Genomic DNA, 20521 nt, shown 5'->3' with positions numbered 1-20521 from the left:
TTCTCTGGGCCTCATCAGAAGCTGTGAGCCCACTGTTGGGTAGGGACCGTCTCTATATGTTGCCAGCTTGTGCTTCCCAAGAGCTTAGTACAGTGCTCTGCACACAGTAAGCGCTCAATAAATACGACTGAATGAATCAGGAAAATGGGGATTAAGATTGTGATCGCGAGTTCCCAGTTCGAACCAACCAGGACCATTCTGGACCTGGGGAGCCTCAGTGACATGAAGTAGTAATAATAATAATAATAATAATGATGGTATTTGTTAAGCGCTTACTATGTGCCAAGCACTGTTCTAAGTGCCGGGGGTATACAAGGTAAACCAGGTTGTCCCACGTGGGGCTCACAGTCTCCATCCCCATTTTACAGATGAGGTCACTGAGGCTCAGAGAAGACTCGCCCAAAGTCATTCATTCAGTCATATTTATTGGGAAGCAGTGTGGCTCAGTGGAAAGAGCCTGGGCTTTGGAGTCAGAGGTCATGGGTTCAAATCCCTGCTCCGCCAATTGTCAGCTGTGTGACTTTGGGCAAGTCACTTCACTTCTCTGGGCCTCAGTTACCTCATCTGAAAAATGGGGATTAAGACTGTGAGCCCCCCGTGGGACAACCTGATCACCTTGTAACTTCCCCAGCGCTTAGAACAGTGCTTTGCAAATAGTAAGCGCTTAATAAATGCCATTATTATATTATTATTATTGGGCACTTACTGTGTGCAGAGCACTGTACTAAGCGCTTGGGAAGTACAAGTCGGCAACGTGGCTCAGTGGAAAGAGCCCGGGCTTTAGAGTCAGAGGTCATGGGTTCGAATCCCGGCTCTGCCACTTGTCAGCTGGGTGACTTTGGGCAAGTCACTTCACTTCACTGGGCCTCAGTTACCTCATCTGAAAAATGGGGATTAAGACTGTGAGCCCCACGTGGGGCAACCTGATCACCTCGTATCCCCCCAGCCCTTAGAACAGCGCTTTGCACATAGTAAGCGCTTAACAAATACCATCATTATTATTATTATATAGAGATGGTCCCTACCCACCAACGGCTCACAGTCTAGAAGGGGGAGACAGGCAACGAAACAAAACATGTGGACAGGTGTCAAGTCATCAGAACAAAGAGAAATAAAGCTAGTTGCACATCATTAACAAGTCAGGCAGCTGACAAGGGGCGGAGTCAAGATTAGAACCCACGACCTCTGACTCCCAAGCCCGGGCTCTTTCCATTGCGCCACGCTGCTCCTCAGAAGTCAAACCACACCTCTGATCATCCAGATTAATGTGGAATGTGTAGGCTTCTAGACTGTGAGCCCACTGTGGGGTAGGGACTGTCTCTATATGTTGCCAACTTGTACTTCCCAAGCGCTTAGTACAGTGCTCTGCACACCGTAAGCGCTCAATAAATACGATTGATTGATTGAAAGTTTTTTACTTAGTTTTACCAAAGTGCGAGGGAGAGACACAGACACACTCACTCCACTCCGCCAAGGGTCCACTACCAGCGTGGCTCAGTGGAAAGAGCCCGGGCTTTGGAGTCAGAGGTCATGGGTTCAAATCCCGGCTCTGCCAATTGTCAGCTGGGTGATTTTGGGCAAGTCACTTCACTTCTCTGTGCCTCAGTTACCTCATCTGTAAAATGGGGATGAAGACTGTGAGCCCCCCGTGGGACAACCTGATCGCCTTGTAACCTCCCCAGCGCTTAGAACAGTGCTTTGCACGTAGTAAGCGCTTAATAAATGCCATCATTATTATTATTACCAGTCTGCGGTCCAAGGAGCCCGTTGTGCCGATGCTTCTTCTTTCTACTGCCAATCTGCGTGCCCTCTGTGTGCCTCCAGTTGCCCCTTCGCCCTCCAAATAATAATAATAATAATAATAATGATGGCATTTGTTAAGCGCTTACTACGTGCAAAGCACTGTTCTAAGCGCTGGGTTGTTCCAAGCTTGTACAAGCTGATCAGGTTGTCCCACGGGGGGTTCACAGTCTTAATCCCCATTTGACAGATGAGGTAACTGAGGCACAGAGAAGTGAAGTGACTTGGGAACTGACAGGGAATGTGTCCGTTTATTGTCGTATTGCCGTCTCCCAAGTGCTTGGTACACAGTAAGCGCTCAATAAATAGGATCGAATGAATGAATGTCGGTCCCGAGCTGGTTTTCCCGCCCTCAGGCATGTACCTGGTGTCGCAGTATATCCGGAAGAACACGGACAGCGTGGTGATCTTCTCCGGGGAGGGCTCCGACGAACTCACACAAGGCTACATCTACTTCCACAAGGTAAGCTCATCCCGGGACGCCACCAGCTCCTTCCGACAAAGTCCCGAGGGGGCCCAGACCGCCGCTCCTTAAGTAGTCCGGGAAGGAGTGGACAGAGCCCGGCCCTGGGAGTTAGAGGTCGTGGGTTCTGCTGTAGGACCTTGGGCAAGTCACTTTACCTCTCCGTGCTTCAGTTTCCTCATCTGGAAAATGGGGATGAAGACCGTGAGTCCCACGCAGAGCACGATAGCAATCCTGATCCCTGCCCTCAAGGAGCTTACAATCAATCAATCAATCATTCGTATTTATTGAGTGCTTACTGTGTGCAGAGCACTGTACTAAGCGCTTGGGAAGTACAAGTTGGCAGCATATAGAGACAGTCCCTACCCAACAGTGGGCTCACAGTCTAAAAGGGGGAGCCAGAGAACAAAACCAAACATATTAGCAAAATAAAATAAATAGACTAGATATGTACAAGTAAAATAAATAAATCCCTGCCCTCTAGAAGCTTCCAATCTTTTTTTTTTCTTGGTGAGCCGTTTAGAAGGGCTCTGGGGTACAGCTCTTCCCCCGTTCGATCTCTGGTGGGAGGGTGGTCCCAGGGAGGCCAGGGTAACGGCTGGGGTCCGGGGGCGGGCCTTGGGGGGGGGGGGGCGGTCCCAGCGCGGCCATCCTGGTTCCCTCAGGCCCCCTCGGCGGAGGCGGCGGCGGAGGAGAGCGAGCGCCTGCTGAAGGAGCTCTACCTGTTTGACGTGCTCCGGGCTGACCGCACCACGGCCGCTCACGGGTAATGCCCGACACCCCCTCCCAGGCCCCCGGCGCTCCCCAAGACCAACCCCCCCAGGCCCCACCCTCTCCCACCGCTGGCACCTGCCTGCCGGACACCCCCTCTTTGCCCCAGAAAATGGGCCTGCTTCTCTTCCGCCTCTTCCCTTCCTCCTCCTCTTCTCCGTCTTCACACTCTCAGTACATAGTCCAGTGCCTGGCACATAGTAAGTGTTTAACAAATGCTATTATTATTATGCTCCCTCTTCCTCCTCTTTTTCCTCTCCTTCCTCCTCCACCACCTCCTCCTTTTCCTCTTCCTTCTCCTCCTTTTCCTCCTCTATCCCTCTTCACACTCTCAGTACATAGTCCAGTGCCTGGCGCATAGTAAGTGTTTAACAAATGCTATTATTATTATGCTCCCTCTTCCTCCTCTTTTTCCTCTCCTTCCTCCTCCACCACCTCCTCCTTTTCCTCTTCCTTCTCCTCCTTTTCCTCCTCTATCCCTCTTCACACTCTCAGTACATAGTCCAGTGCCTGGCACATAGTAAGTGTTTAACAAATGCTATTATTATTATGCTCCCTCTTCCTCCTCTTTTTCCTCTCCTTCCTCCTCCACCACCTCCTCCTTTTCCTCTTCCTTCTCCTCCTTTTCCTCCTCTATCCCTCTTCACACTCTCAGTACATAGTCCAGTGCCTGGCGCATAGTAAGTGTTTAACAAATGCTATTATTATTATGCTCCCTCTTCCTCCTCTTTTTCCTCTCCTTCCTCCTCCACCACCTCCTCCTTTTCCTCTTCCTTCTCCTCCTTTTCCTCCTCTATCCCTCTTCACTCTCTCAGTACATAGTCCAGTGCCTGGCGCATAGTAAGTGTTTAACAAATGCTATTATTATTATGCTCCTTCTTCCTCCTCTTTTTCCTCTTCTTCCTCCTCCACCACCTCCTCCTTTTCCTCCTCCTTCTCCTCCTCTTCCTCCTAGTCTTCCTCCCCCTTTTCCTCCTCTTCTACCTCCTCCTTTTCCTCTTCTTCCTTTTCCTCTTTTTTTTTTAATGGTACTTGTTAAGCACTTACTATGTGCCAGACACTGTTCTGAGCACTGGGTTAGATACAAGGTAATACAAGGTTGGACACAGTTCCCGTCCCCCATGGGGCTCAGGCTCCTCATCCCCATTTTCCAGATGTGGAAACCGAGGCTCAGAGAAGTGAAGTGATTTGCCCCAGGTCACACACCGGACAAGCGGTGGAGCCGGGATGAGAACCCAGGTCTTTCTGATTCCCAGGCCCGGGCTCTATCTACTAGGCCACACTGCTTCTCCCCTTCCTCCTCTTCCCTCCCGCCCCACGAGACAAGGATCTTCTCCCCATTTGACAAGAACAGAAAACCGAGATCCAAAGAAGCAGCGCGGCTCAGTGGAAAGAGCCCGGACTTGGGAATCAGAGACCATGGGTTCTAATCCCGGCCCTGCCACTTGTCTGCTGTATGACCCTGGGCGTGCCACGTCAATTCTTTGTGCCTCAGTGCCCTCATCTGTAAAATGGGGATTACGACTGTGAGCCCCACATGGGACAACCTGATAGCCTCGTATCTACCCCACCGATTAGAAGAGTGCTCGGCACGTAGTAAGCGCTTAACAAATACCATCATCATTATTATTATGAAGTGACTTGCCTGTAGCCCCACAGCGGGCCGGGGAGGAGCCGGGCCCAGGACCCTGGCATCCTGAATTCCAGCTCCCTTGCCCAGGTCAGCCTGCGTTTGTTTCCTCCTCAAATCCTGTTTGGAAAAGTCTCTCTGAGCTCCTCGGCCCTGAGGGAAAGAAACCTCGGCACCACTGAAAAACCCCAGACCCCTGAGGCCCTTTCCTGTCAAGGGGAGGCAGGGTGGGGAATGAATGACATCCATTCATTCAGTCGTATTTATTGAGCACCTACTATGTGCAGAAGTCTGTACTAAGCACTTGGGAGACTACACTATAACATCCATTCATTCAGTGATATTTATTGAGTGCTTATTGTATGCAGAGCACTGTACTCAGCACTTGGGAGACTATAATATGGGAGAGTGACTAGAGCATGGGCTTGGGATTCAGAAGGTCATGGGTTCTAATCCTGCCTCCACTACTTATCTGCTGTGTGCCCTTGGGCAAGTCACTTCTCTGGGCCTCCGTTACCTCATCTGTAACAAGGGGATTGAGACCACGCCTCATGTGGGACGGGGATAGGGTCCAACCCAAATTTATCATATCCAGTCCAGCGCTTAGTACAGTGCCTGGGACATAGTGAGCATTTAACAGATACTATAATTATTATCATTATTGTTATCCCTGATTTCTTGTGACCAAACCCAGGGCGCTGCAGTTTGCAGCGGGTAAGAACTGGGGCGGGGTGGGGATTAGGGAAAATAAGAAGATGGCAATAAAGGATCCCAGTCATGGCTGAGCAAAGGTGACGGGAATTCCTTGTAATGACCAACCAAGGTGATTGGGTGGGGGCAGCTTGTTCCCACCAAGGGGGGCTGAGAAGATCTCAGCTTTCCGGGCCAGAGAGGAGTAGGGTCAGGGCAGGTGGGATCCGAGTTTGGTGACCGTTTTGGTGGGACAGCTATCTGATCCCCCACTGGCACGGCTCCCGGCCGAGGGACACCCGAGGCGTAAATCCGTCTTCCCCTGGGGCGGGCGAACACGGCGGGGAAACCGTTCCCATGTGCCGCGGGGCCTGGATGGGGCCGGGGACAGAGTCAGTGCTGGGTCACGGGGGAGAGGAGAGGGTTGGGGGGAGAGAAAGGAGAGGGTCGGGGGGAGAGAAAGGAGAGGGTCAGGGGGAGAGAAAGGAGAGAGGGAGGGAGAGAAAGGAGAGGGTCAGCAAGGGAGAAAGGGGAGAGTCAGGGAAGGAGAAAAAGGAGAGAGAAAGAGGAGGGAAGGGAGAGAAAGGGTCATGGATGGAGAGAAAGGAGAGAGGAAAGGAGAGAAAGGGTCAGCGAGAAAGAAAGGAGGGTCAAAGAGGAGAGAGGGAAGGGGAGAAAGGAGAGGGTGAGGGAGAGAGAAGGAAAGGGGTCAAAGAGAGGAGAGAGTCAGGAAGGGAGAGAAGGAGAGGGTGAGGGAGAGAGAAGGAAGGGGGTCAAAGAGAGGAGAGAGGAAGGGAGAGAAAGGAGAGGGTGAGGGAGGGAGAAGGAAGGGGGTCAAAGAGAGGAGAGAGTCAGGAAGGGAGAGAAAGGAGAGGGTCAGCAAGAGAGAAAGGAGAGGGGGAGGGAGGGAAATGAGGGGGAAGAGAAAGAGAGGGTCAGTGAGAAAGGGGAGTCAGAGAGAGTGGAGAGGGTCAGGAAGAGAGAGAAAGGGGATCAGGAAGGGAGAGAAGGAGGAGGGTCAAAGAAAGGAGACGGTCATGGAAGGAGAGAAAGGAGAGGGGCAGGGAGAGAGAAAGAGAGGGGCAGGGAGGGAAAGTGTTATTGGTGTAAGAAGCATGTCGGAATGGGTAGAGCCCGGGCCTGGGAATCGGACGGACCTGGGTTCTCATCCCAGCTCCACCACTTGTCTGTCGGGCTCAATGGCCTGGGGCAAGTCACTTCACTTCTCTGGGCCTCAGCTCCCTCAGCTGGAAAATCATCATCATCAATCATATTTATTGAGCGCTTACTATGTGCAGAGCACTGTACTAAGCGCTTGGGAAGTACAAATTGGCAACATATAGAGACAGTCCCTACCCAACAGTGGGCTCACAGGATTGAGCCCCCCGACCCGTGGGACAGGGACTCTGTCCAATCCGATTTGCTTGGATCCACCCCAGGGTCGGGAAGGGGTGACACCAGAGTTGGCTGGCCCATCCCTAACCTGCGGGCCGGATGACCAGGAGGACAACCAGTCGATCAATCAATCAGTGTATTTATCGGGCACTTACTATGTGCAGAGTGCTGTACTAGGGAGACATGCTCCCTGCCCACAATGAGCCGAGAGTCTGTGGGGGGGAAGGCAGATGTTAATATATAAAGGAATAATTTATGATATGCAATTTATAGCTCCGTACTGGAGTTGTTGTGCGGTTGAGGGTGGGACAAATATCAAGTGCCCAAAGGACACGGATCCAAGTGCAGAGACGACTCAGAAGGGAGAGGGAGTCTGGGAAAAGTGGGCTTACATGCTTCCTTCAACTGTCTTCAGTCCTCTGGTGGGAATAATCGAGAAGCAGCGTGGCTCAGTGGAAAGAGCACGGGCTTTGGAGTCAGAGGTCATGGGTTCAAATCCCGGCTGCTCCAATTGCCAGCTGTGTGACTTTGGGCAAGTCACTTAACTTCTCTGTGCCTCAGTTCCCTCATTTGTAAAATGAAGATTAAGACTTGTGAGCCCCACGTGGGACAACCTGATCACCTTGTAGCCTCCCCAGCGCTTAGAACAGGGCTTTGCACATAGTAAGCGCTTAATAAATGCCATCAAAAATAATAATAATAAATAATGGTACTTGTTAAGCTCTTACTATGTGTCAAGCACTGTTCTAACTGCTGGTTTAGTTAAAAGTTAATCAGGTTAGACTCAGCGTCAGTCCCACATCCCCATTTTTTTTTTTTTACAGACGAGATAACCAAGGCCCAGAGAAGTGAAGTGATTTGCCCAAGGTCACAGAGCAGAGAGGTGGTGGAGCAGGATTAGAACCCGTGACCTTCTGATTCCAATGCCCGGGCTCTACTCTAGCCACTACACCCCACTGCATCTCAATCTAGATTGGGTTCACGATGTGACTGGCACAGTAAGGTCCTGTTTCTTAGCTTGGGAAATTTGAAATTCTGTTTTCAGGTGAAGCCAAGGTCACAATAATAATTGTATTTGTTAAGCGGGGAAGCGGCATGGCCTTCTGGATAGGCCTGGGAATCAGGAGGACTTGGGTTCTAATCCCGGCCCCGCCACTTACCTGTTGTGTCTGTAGTGTTTGACACATAGTAAGAGCTTAACGAATATCACAATTATTATTATGATGATGGATTATTAGCTAACTCAGTCCTGGAAAGGGACGGACCTCAGGGGTCTGCCCTGTCTCTTAGGTCACTGCCTTCCTTTAATAATAATAACAATAATAATAATAATAGTGGCATTTATTAAGTGCTTACTATGTGCAAAGCACTGTTCTAAGCGCTGGGGAAATTACAAGGTGATCAGGTTGTCCCACGGGGGGCTCACAGTCTTAATCCCCATTTTTCAGAGGAGGGAACTGAGGCACAGAGAAGTGAAGTGACTTGCCCAAAGTCACAAAGCTGACAATTTGTGGAGCCGGAATTTGAACCCATGACCCCTGACTCCAAAGCCCATGCTCTTTCCACTGAGCCATGCTGCCTCTCTTTGGTCACCTACGCTTCCACCTACCTTTTTTAAAAAATGTTTATGGTATTTGTTAAGCGCTTATTATGTGCCCGTGGTAGATGTAAGGAATAGATTACAAGCAAATCAGGTTGGACACAGTCCATGTCTCACACGCTGCTCACAGTCCTCATCCCCATTTTACAGAGGAGGTAACTGAGGCACAGAGAATAATAAAGAGAATAACGATTGTGGTATTTGTTAAGCGCTTACTGTGTGCCAGGCACTGTATTAAGCAGTGGGGTAGATTCATTCGTTCATTCAATCGTATTTATTGAGCACTTACTGTGTGCAGAGCACTGTACTAAGCGCTTGGGAAGTACAAGTTGGCAACATATAGAGGTGGTCCCTACCCAACAACGGGCTTATGGTCTAGTCTTGTATCTAGCAGCATGAAGCAGCATGGCTCAGTGGAAAGAGCCCGGGCTTTGGAGCCAGAGGTCGTGGGTTCAAATCATGCTCCGCCACTTAGCTGTGTGACTTTGGGCAAGTCACTTCACTTCTCTGGGCCTCAGTTCCCTCATCTGTAAAATGGGGATGAAGACTGTGAGCTCCCCGTGGGATAACCTGATCCCCTTGTAACCTCCTCAGCGCTTAGAACAGTGCTTTGCACATAGTAAGTGCTTAATAAATGCCATTATTATTATTATTATCTAGGGTAGATACAAGTTTAATCAGGCTGGACATAATCCCTGTCCCACATGAGGGTCACAGTCTCAATCCCCATTTTACAGATGAGGGAACTGAGGCATAGAGAAGTTCAGCGACTTATTCCTCTGTCTTTGGGTTCAGCCTGGGCGTCTGCTCTGTGTCCAACCTGATTATCTGGTATCGACCCCAGTGCTTAGAAGAGTGTTTGGCACGTAGTAAACACTTAACAGATCCCAATTTGTACTTCCCAAGCGCTTAGTACAGTGCTGTGCGCACAGTAAGCGCTCAATAAATACGATTGATGATGATGATGATCCCATTATTATTATGGGAAGCAGCATGGCCTAGTGGGTAGAGCACAGGCCTGGAGTCAAGGTTATGGGTTCTAATCCTGGCCCCACCACTTGTCTGCTGCGTGGCTGTGGACAAGTCACTTTACTTTAGAGACTTTAGCGTAAAGTCACTTTATGCTACTTTAGAGAAGCAGCGCGGCTCAGTGGAAAGAGCCCGGGCTTTGGAGTCAGAGGTCATGGGTTCAAATCCCAGATCTGCCAATTGTCAGCTGTGTCACTTTGGGCAAGTCACTTAAAAGAGCACGGGCTTTGGAGTCAGACGTCATGGGTTCGAATCCCGACTCCACCACAAGTCTTCTGTGTGACCTTGGACAAGTCACTTAACTTCTCTGGGCCTCAGTTACCTCATCTGTCAAAATGGGGATTAAGACTGTGAGCCCCACAACTTGATCACATTGTATCCCCCCCAGCGCTTAGAACAGTGCTTTGCACATAGTAAGCGCTTAACAAATGCCGTCATTATTATTCTCTGTGCCTCAGTTCCCTCATCTCTAAAATGGGGATTAAGACTGTGAGCCCCCTATGGGACAACCTGATCGCCTTGTAACCTCCCCAGCACTTAGAACAGTGCTCTGCACATAGTAAGTGCTTAATAAATGCCATCATTATAATTATTATTACTCTAGCGCAAAGTCACCTTACGCTACTTTAGAGAAGCAGCGTGGCTCAGTGGAAAGAGCGCGGGCTTGGGAGTCAGAGGTCATGGGTTCTAATCCCGGCTCCGCCACTTGTCAGCTGTGTGAGACCTTGGGCAAGCCACTTAAATTCCCTGTGCCTCAGTTACCTCATCTGTAAAATGGGGATTAAGACCTTGAGCCCCATGTGGGACCACCTGATTACCTTGTATCCCCCCCAGCGCTTAGAGCAGTGCTTCGCACATAGTAAGCGCTTAACAAATACCATCGTTATTATTATTATTCCCTGTGCCTCAGTGACCTCATCTGGAAAATGGGGATTGAGACTGTGAGCCCCATGTGGGACGGGGACTGCGTCTGACCTGATTTGCTTGTGTCCACCCCAGCGCGTCGTACAGTGCCTGGCACAGAGTAAGCGCTTAATAAATACAGTAATTATTGTTATTATTCCCACCCCATGACCCCCTGCTCCAGTTTTCATCCTGAGGGGCGAGTGGGTGTCCAGCATGCTCAGCCGGGGGTGGGCAGAGGCTTGGCTGCCTCCCTTGCCACCGCATTCATTCATTCACTCGGTCATTTATTGAGCGCTTACTGTGTGCAGAGCACTGTACTGAGCGCTTGGGAGAGTAGATCAGCAGCATGGCTCGAGCACAGAGTGGATGGAGCATAGGCCTGGGACACGAGGTCTGATCCCAGCTCCACCCCCGTGTGCTGTGTGACCTTGGGCAACTTGTACTTCCCAAGCGCTTAGTACAGTGCTCTGCCACGCAGTAAGCGCTCAATAAATACGATTGAATGAATGAATGAATGAAAGTCACTTCACTCCTCCGGCCCTCAGTGACCTTCTCTGGAAAACGGGGAGTGAGACCGTGAGCCCCACTTGGGACAGGGACCGTGTCCAACTCGATTTGCTTGCATCCACCCCAGTGCTTAGTAGAGCGCCGGGCACATAGTAAGTGCTTAACAAATACCAGAATCATCATTAATTAATAATAACAGCATTTATTAAGCGCTTACTGTGTGCAAAGCACTGTTCTAAGCTCTGGGGAGGTTACAAGGAGATCAGGTGGTCCCACAGGGGGCTCACAGTCTTAATCATCATCATCAATCGTATTTATTGAGCACTTACTGTGTGCAGAGCACTGGACTAAGCGCTTGGAAAATGCAAATTGGCAACATACAGAGACAGTCCCTACCCAACAGTGGGCTCACAGTCTAAAAGGGGGAGACAGAGAACAAAACCAAACATACTAACAAAATAAAATAAATAGAATAGATATGTACAAGTAAAATAAATAAATAAATAGAGTAATAAATATGTACAAACATATATACATGTATACAGGTGCTGTGGGGAAGGGAAGGGGGTGATGGAGAGGGGGACGAGGGGGAGAGGAAGGAAGGGGCTCAGTGTGGGAAGGCCTCCTGGAGGAGGTGAGCTCTCAGTAGGGCCTTGAAGGGAGAAAGAGCTAGCTTGGCAGATGGGCAGAGGGAGGGCATTCCCTCCCAGAGGGGATTAAAATTAATCCCCATTTTCCAGATGAGGGAACTGAGGCACAGAGAAGTGACTTACCCAAAGTCACACAGCTGACAGGTGGCGAAGCCGGGATTCGAACTCATGACCCCGGACTCCAAAGCCCGTGCTCTTTCCACTGAGCCACGCTGCTTCTCTAATTAATTATTGTTATTGCAATAGAACAATAAGCAGTGAGGCTCACATGGGACGGGGACTGTGTTCAACTGGATTTGCTTGTATCTGCCCCTTCACTTAGTACAGTGCCTGGCACAAAGTAAGCGCCTTAACAAATACTATTCTTATTCTTATTATTCTTCCCTGACCACAACGAGCTTACAGTCTAAAGGGGGGGTCCCGGTGGGTCGGGGGTCCTCCTTTGGGTGGGGGGAACGCCCTGGGGCCTAACTTTTCCCCCCATATTTGTCTCCTCCTCCCCATCACTCCTCAAGGCTGGAGCTGAGAGTGCCGTTCCTTGACCATCGCTTCACTGCTTATTACCTTTCCCTTCCACCGGAGCTCAGGAGCCCGAAGGTACGGGATGGGGATGCGCCATTCAGTCGTATTTATTGAGCGCCTACTGTGTGCAGAGCACTGGACTAAGCACTTGGGAGAGGACAGTGGAACAATAAACGGAAACAGTCCCTGCCCACGATGAGCTCACGGTCTAGAGAGGGAGATAATCACTAGTAGGAATAAATGATGGATAGACGGGGAAGCAGCGTGGCTCAGTGGAAAGAGCCTGGGCTTTGGAGTCAGAGGTCATGGGTTCGAATCCCGGCTCCACCGCATGTCTGCTGTGTGACCTTGGGCAAGTCACTTCACTTCTCTGTGCTTCAGTTGTCTCATCTGTAAAATGGGGATTAAGACTGAGCCTCACGTGGGACAACCTGATCACCTTGTATCCTCCCCAGCGCTTAGAACGGTGCTTTGCACATAGTAAGCCCTTAACAAATGCCGTCATTATTATTATTAAGGGAGTGGGAGAAGAGAGGAAAGGAGGGCGCAGTCAGGGAAGGCCTCATCTGGAAAATGGGGATGAAGACTGTAAGCCCCATGTGGGACAATTTGATTACCTTGTATCTACCCCAGCGCTTAGAACAGTGCTTGGCACATAGTAAGCACTTAACAAATACCAACGTTATTATTATTATTATTATATGGTCATAAGTGGTGTGGGACTGGGAGGGAGGGACTTTGGGCAACAGTGCTCAGCGCTTAGAACAGTGCTTTGCAATCAATCAATCAATCGTATTTATTGCGTGCTTACTGTGTGCAGAGCACTGTACTAAGTGCTTGGGAAGTACAGGTTGGCAACATATAGACAGTCCCTACCCAACAGTGGGCTCACAGTCTTTACAGATAGTAAGCACTTAATAAATGCCATCATTATTATTATTATTATTATTAGTAGTAGTAGTAGTAGTAGTAAATTCTCTGTTCCTCAGTTCCCTCATCTGTAAAATGGGGACTAAAACTGTGAGCCCGACGTGGGACAACCTGATTACCTTGTGTCTACCCCAGTGCTTAGAACAGTGCTTGGCACATAGTAAGTGCTTAGCAAATACCATAATTATCGTTCTTATTATGAACAAAGGGAGCGAGTCAGGGTGATGCAGAAGGGAGAAGCAGCGTGGCTCAGTGGACAGAGAATGGGCTTGGGAGTCAGAGGTCATGGGTTCAAATCCCAGCTCCTCCACTTGTCTACTGTGTGACTTTGGCCAAGTCACGTAACTGCTCTGTGCTTCAGTTGCCTCACCTGTAAAATGGGGATTAAGACTGTGAGCCCCACGTGGGATAACCTGATCACCTTGTATCCTCCCCAGTGCTTAGAATGGTGCTTTGCATATAGTAAGCACTTAACAAATGCCATTATTATTATTATTATTATTATTATTATTATTATTATTATTATTATTATTATTAAGTGATTGGGAGAAGAGAGGAAAGGAGGGCGCAGTCAGGGAAGGCCTCTTGGAGGAGGTGGGCCTTCAATAATAATAATAATAATAATGGCATTTATTAAGCGCTTACTATGTGCAAAGCGCTGGGGAGGTTACAAGGTGATCAGGTTGTCCCACGGGGGGCTCACAGCCTTAATCCCCATTTTCCAGACGAGGTAACTGAGGCCCAGAGAAGTGAAGTGACTTGCCCAAAGTCACACAGCTTCCACTTGGCAGAGCTGGGATTCGAACCCATGACCCCTGACTCCAAAGCCCGTTGAAGTGCGGGAGGGGGGAGTCACTTTCTGTTGGCTATGAGGGGGGAGGCCTTCCAGGCCAGAGGCAGGACGGGGGCGAGGGGCCCCGGGGATCCCCCACGCTCACCGCCTTCCTCTGCCGGCAGAATGGAATCGAGAAGCATCTGCTGAGGGAGGCTTTCGAGGACTCGAACCTGCTGCCCAAGGAGATCCTCTGGAGGCCCAAGGAGGCCTTCAGCGACGGCCTCACCTCCGTCAAGAAGTCCTGGTTCAGCATCCTGCAGGAGCACATCGACGACCAGGTACCGCCCGTGCCCCGGCTGACCCGCAACTGGCCCGCCTGGCAAGAATAATCATTCATTCATTCATTCCAGACTGTGAGCCCACTGTTGGGTAGGGAACGTCTCTCTATGTTGCCAACTTGGACTTCCCAAGCGCTTAGTACAGTGCTCTGCACGCAGTAAGCACTCAATAAATACGATTGAATTCATTCATTCATTCATTCCAGATTGTGAGCCCACTGTTGGGTAGGGACCGTCTCTCTATGTTGCCAACTTGGACTTCCCGAGCGCTTAGTACAGTGCTCTGCGCGCAGTAAGCACTCAATAAATACGATTGAATTCATTCATTCATTCATTCCAGACTGTGAGCCCACTGTTGGGTAGGGACCGTCTCTCTATGTTGCCAACTTGGACTTCCCGAGCTCTTAGTACAGTGCTCTGCACACAGTAAGCGCTCAATAAATACGATTGAATTCATTCCTTCATTCATTCCAGACTGTGAGCCCACTGTTGGGTAGGGACCGTCTCTCTATGTTGCCAACTTGGACTTCCCAAGGGCTTAGTACAGTGCTCTGCACGCAGTAAGCGCTCAGTAAATACGATTGAATTCATTCATTCATTCATTCAATCGTATTTATTGAGCGCTTACTGCGTGCAGAGCACTTTACTAGGCGCTTGGGAAGTACAAGGCGGCATCATAATAATAGTAATTGTTAAGTGCTTACAATCAATCAATGAGAAGCAGCGTGGCTCAGTGGAAAGAGGCCGGGCTTTGGAGTCAGAGGTCATGGGTTCAAATCCCGGCTCCGCCAATTGTCAGCTCTGTGACTTTGGGCAAGTCACTTCACTTCTCTGGGCCTCAGTTACCTCATCTGTAAAATGGGGATTAAGATGGTGAGCCCCACAAGGGACAACCTGACACTTTGTAACCTCCACAGCGCTTAGTATAGTGCTTTGCACATAGTAAGAGCTTAATAAATGCCATTATTATTATTATTATTTATTGGCGCTTACTGTGTGCAGAGCACTGTACTAAGCGCTTGGGAAGTACAAGTTGGCAACATATAGAGACAGTCCTTACCCAACAGTGGGCTCACAGTCTAAAAGGGGGAGACAGAGAACAAAACTAAACATACTAACAAAATAAATAGAATAGATATGTACAAGTAAAATAAATAAATAGAGTAATAAACATGTACAAACATATATACACATATACATTGTGCCGGGCACCAGACTGAGAGCTTGGGCGGATACAAGCAAATCGGGCCGGACACAGTCCCTGTTCCCCGAGGGGCTCACGGTCTCCATCCCCATTTTACAGATGAGGAAACTGAAGCCCAGAGAAGGAAAGTGTCTTGCCCAAAGGTCACACAGCAGACTGGTGGCAGACCCAGGATTATTCATTCATTCGATCGTATTTATTGAGCACTTACTGTGTGCAGAGCACTGTACTAAGCGCTTGGGAAGTACAAGTCGGCGACATATAGAGACGACCCCTACCCAACAATGGGCTCACAGTCTAGAAGGGGGAGACAGACAACAAGATAAAACATGTGGACAGGTGTCAAGTTGCCAGAATAAATAGAAATAAATCTAGATGCACATCATTAACACAATAAATAGAATAGTAAATATGTACAAGTAAAATCAATAGAGTAATAAATTTGTCCAAACATATACAGGTGCTGTGGGGAGGGGAAGGAGGTAGGGCAGGGGGGATGGGGAGGAGGAGAGGAAAAAGGGGGCTCAGTCTGGGAACATTAGAACCCATGACCTTCCTTCTCCCAGGCCTGGGCTCTGTCCGCTATAGTGCCTGGCACATAATAAGCGCATAACAAATACCACAATCATTACTACTATCATTGTTATTATTAAGCCCCCCAACCCCGGGGTCTCCGCTTTGGTACAGGGGAGCAGCGTGGCTCAGTGGAGAGAGCCCGGGCTTGGGAGTCAGAGGTCATGGGTTCGAATCCCGGCTCTGCCATTTGTCAGCTGTGTGACCTTGGGCAAGCCACTTAACTTCTCCGTGCCTCAGTTACCTCATCTGTAAAATGGGGATTAAGACAGTGAGCCCAGCGCTTAGAACAGTGCTTTGCACATAGTAATCGCTTAACACCATAATTATTATTATTATTATTAAAGGTCTCCGACTCGCTGCTGGAAGGGGCAGCCAAGAAGTTCCCGTTCAACACTCCCAAGACGAAAGAAGGCTACTATTACCGGCAGATCTTCGAGAAGCACTACCCTGGGCGGGCGGATTGGCTGACCCACTACTGGATGCCCAAGTGGACGGATGCCACCGACCCCTCCGCCCGCACGCTCACCCATTACAAGTCTGTCGCCGACCAGTAGCCTTCTGACCGCCCACCCTCCAGGACCGGGGCAGGTCCGTCTGTCCATCTCCCTCTCCCACAACCACTGAGGCAGGTCCGCCTGTCCATCTCCCCTGCTACCACCGAGGCAGGCCCACCTGTCCTGCCGCCACTCCTGAAGCGGGTCTGTCTCCCCCCGACCTCTCCTGCCCCTCCTCCGCGGCCCTTTGGGGCAGGTTGACCCCGCGGGGCCTGGAGTCCGAGCCCCCAGATCCCCCGGCCCCGAGCTGCAAAAACCAAAATTAAAGCTATTTTGAATCCAGTTCGGAACCTGGCTTCCTTGGTCGCTCGGCCCGAACCGCTGAGGGGTTCAAGGACACTTAATAATAATAATGATAGCATTTGTTAAGCGCTTACTATGTGCGAAGCACTGTTCTAAGCGCTGGGGGGGGGATCAGGTTGTCCCACGTGGGGTTCACAGTCTTAATCCCCATTTTACAGATGAGGTAACTGAGGCTCAGAGAAGTTAAGTGACTTGCCCAAGCTCACACAGCAGATATGTGGCGGAGCCGGGATTAGAACTCCCAAGCCTGGGCTCTTTCCACTGCTTCTCATTTGGAGGGCAAGTTCTCCGAGGCCCCGGGGACTGAGTTCGAAGTTGCGATGGTAGAGCGAAAGATCTTTTCAGTTTCCTTTAGAGGGCAGCAATGATCAATCAATCAATCAATCGTATTTATTGAGCGCTTACTGTGTGCAGAGCACTGTACTAAGCGCTTGGGCAGTACAAGTTGGCAACATGTAGAGACAGTCCCTACCCAACAGTGGGCTCACAGTTGTCCTTTTAATCAAGATATTAGGACCGAGCAAGCAAGCATTTTTGTTTCGGGTTGTTTGCTTGTGTTCCCCGAGCATCATCATCATCAATCGTATTTATTGAGCGCTTACTGTGTGCAGAGCACTGTACTAAGCGCTTGGGAAGTACAAGTTGGCAACATATAGGAGGCGGTCCCTACCCAACAGTGGGCTCACAGTCTAAAAGGGGGAGACAAAACCAAACATACTAACAAAATAAAATAAATAGAATAGATATGTACAAGTAAAATAGAGTAATAAATATGTATAGACATATATACATATATACAGGTGCTGTGGGGAAGGGAAGGAGATAAGATGAGATGATACAAAACCAAACATACTAACAAAATAAAATAAATAGAATAGATATGTACAAGTAAAATAAATGAATAGAATAATAAATATGTACGAACATATATACATATATACAGGTGCTGTGGGGAAGGGAAGGAGGTAAGATGAGATGGAGGGGGGACGAGGGGGAGAGGAAGGAAGGGGCTCAGCCTGGGAAGGCCTCCTGGAGGAGGTGAGCTCTCAGTCGGCAACTGGCAAACATGGGATTTAGTGTGTGTATTTTGACGGAAACTGTTGAGACAAGAAATATTGGCAAATTCAAAAGGGCTTTGATAAGTCTATCAGCAAGAGATCCCGGGTGGCTTATTGAAAGAGGAAATGGGAGATACAAGGAGACTCAGAACTGGTGTAGAAAAGTTGACAGTTGATAAGCCCTTTCTGGATTCCTAGAAGGAAAGGTGAGGGGCGGAGGGTCGTCTTTGCTGAGTTACTGGGGGGCCTGGGAGTCGGAAGGACCTCCATTCTAATAAAAAACAAAACAGGAGTTCAGTGAGGTGAGTTAAGAAGGGGTGAGCTGGTTGAGAGTTTTAAAGCCGATGGTAATACGTTTTTGTCAGGTTGGACACAGTCCCTGTCCTACATGGGACTCACAGTCTTAGCCCCCATTTTATAGATGAGGGAACCGAGGCCCAGAGAAGAAGAATAAAAATAACTAGTATTTCTCAAGCACTTGCTATGCGGCAGTCACTGTGCCAAGTGCTGGGGTAGATGCAAGATGATTGGGTTGGACGCCGTTCCTGTCCCCCATGTGGCTCACAGTCTTAATCCCCATTTTACAGTTGGGGCAACTGAGGCGCACAGAAGTGAAGTGACTTGCCCAAGGTCACACAGCAGGCGGGTGGCGGAGCTGGGATTAGGCCCTCTGACTCCGAGGCCCGGCCTCTCTCCACTAGGCCGTGCTGCTTCCCAAATGTGTCTGCATCATCATCATCATCAATCGTATTTATTGAGCGCTTACTGTGTGCAGAGCACTGTACTAAGCGCTTGGGAAGTACAAACTGGCAACATATAGAGACAGTCCCTACCCAACAGTGGGCTCACAGTCTAAAAGGGAATACAGAAATACAGTCTCCCCTGAATTCAATTCCCCACAACCAACCAATCAACTTGGGGTATCTATTGAGCACCTACTGAGCGCTGGCCTCTGTATTAAACACTTGGGAGAGTACACAGTCGAGGTGTCCCTTACAGCTCTCTGCCCACAGCAGACATTCATTCATTCATTCAATCGTATTTATCGAGCGCTTACTGTGTGCAGAGCACTGGACTAAGCGCTTGGGAAGTACAAGTTGGCAACATATAGAGACGGTCCCTACCCAACAACAGGTTCACAGACACCGAGACTTAGCCCCATGGGGGACAGGGACTGTATCCAACCTGATTAATTTCTGTCTTTCTCAGTACTTAGTTATAATAATAATGGTATTTGTTAAGCGTTATGTGCCAGGCACTACCAAGCACAGTGCTTGACACACAGTAAGTGCTTAACAAATACCATAAGAAGAAGAAGGAGGAGCATCCGGGCCTAGTGGATGGCTGCCTGTCAACGTGCGCATGAAGCAAAAACTCCTCACCGTTGGCTTCAAAGCCGTCCATCCCCTCTCCCCCTCCTACCTCACCTCCCTTCTGTCCTTCTCCAGCCCAGCCCACACCCTCCGCTCCTCCGCCGCTAATCTCCTCACCGTACCTCGTTCTCGCCTGTCCCGCCATCGACCCCCGGCCCACGTCCTCCCCCTGGCCCGGAATGCCCTCCCTTCACACATCCACCAAACTCTCTTCCTCCCTTCAAAGCCCTACTGCGAGCTCACCTCCTCCAGGAGGCCTTCCCAGACTGAGCCCCCTTTTTCCTCTCCTCCTCCCCATCCCCCCCGTCCTACCTCCTTCCCCTCCCCGCAGCACCTGTATATATGCCTGGACAGATTTATTACTCTATTGATTTTACTTTTATTTGAGAAGCAGCGTGGCTCAGTGGAAAGAGCCCGGGCTTTGGAGTCAGAGGTCGTGGCTTCGAATCCCAGCTCCGCCACCTGTCAGCTGTGTGACTTTGGGCAAGTCACTTCACTTCCCTGGGCCTCAGTTACCTCATCTGGAAAATGGGGATTAAGACTGTGAGCCCACTGTTGGGTAGGGACTGTCTCTATATGTTGCCAACTTGTACTTCCCAAGCTCTTAGTACCATGCTCTGCACACAGTAAGCGCTCAATAAATACAATTGAATGAATGAATGTGGGACAACCTGATCACCTTGTGTCCTCCCCAGCGCTTAGAGCAGTGCTTTGCACATAGTAAGTGCTTAATAAATGCCATTATTATTATTACTTGTACATATTTACTATTCTTCCCAAGCGCTTAGTACAGTGCTCTGAACACAGTAAGCACTCCATAAATATGATTGAATGAATGAATGAATGTGGGACAACCTGATCACCTTGTATCCTCCCCTGCGCTTAGAACAGTGCTTTGCACATAGTAAGTGCTTAATAAATGCCATTATTATTATTGCTTGTACATATTTACTATTCTTCCCAAGCGCTTAGTACAGTGCTCTGCACACAGTAAGCGCTCAATAAATACGATCGAATGAATGAATGTGGGACAACCTGATCACCTTGTGTCCTCCCCAGCGCTTAGAACAGTGCTTTGCACATAGTAAGCGCTTAATAAATGCCATTATTATTATTATTACTTGTACATATTTACTATTCTTCCCAAGTGCTTAGTACAGTGCTCTGCACACAGTAAGCGCTCCATAAATACAATTGAATGAATGAATGAATGAATGTGGGACAACCTGATCACCTTGTGTCCTCCCCAGCGCTTAGAACAGTGCTTTGCACATAGTAAGCGCTTAATAAATGCCATTATTATTATTACTTGTACATATTTACTATTCTTCCCAAGCGCTTAGTACAGTGCTCTGCACACAGTAAGCGCTCCATAAATACAATTGAATGAATGAATGAATGAATGTGGGACAACCTGATCACCTTGTATCCTCCCCTGCGCTTAGAA

General features: G+C 49.3%; 1 protein-coding gene across 1 annotated transcript in view; it reads left to right on the top strand.

The window, feature by feature from the left end:
* The window catches only part of ASNS (asparagine synthetase (glutamine-hydrolyzing)), a 44423-nt gene extending 27801 nt beyond the window's left edge, over positions 1–16622 (top strand). Inside the window, exons 8-12 of the mRNA XM_038768714.1 lie at positions 2157–2263; positions 2929–3029; positions 11957–12038; positions 13851–14006; positions 16131–16622. Of these exons, the coding sequence (XP_038624642.1) occupies positions 2157–2263; positions 2929–3029; positions 11957–12038; positions 13851–14006; positions 16131–16340 (656 nt within the window). The 3' untranslated portion in view covers positions 16341–16622. The remainder of the gene's footprint in view (positions 1–2156; positions 2264–2928; positions 3030–11956; positions 12039–13850; positions 14007–16130) is intronic.
* The last annotated feature ends 3899 nt before the right edge of the window (positions 16623–20521 follow it).

Source organism: Tachyglossus aculeatus, chromosome 2 (genome assembly GCF_015852505.1).
Source record: "Tachyglossus aculeatus isolate mTacAcu1 chromosome 2, mTacAcu1.pri, whole genome shotgun sequence".
Lineage (NCBI taxonomy): Eukaryota > Metazoa > Chordata > Mammalia > Monotremata > Tachyglossidae > Tachyglossus > Tachyglossus aculeatus.
The sequence above is the reverse complement of the archived record's forward strand: the minus strand, read 5'-3'. Positions and strand labels throughout refer to the sequence as shown.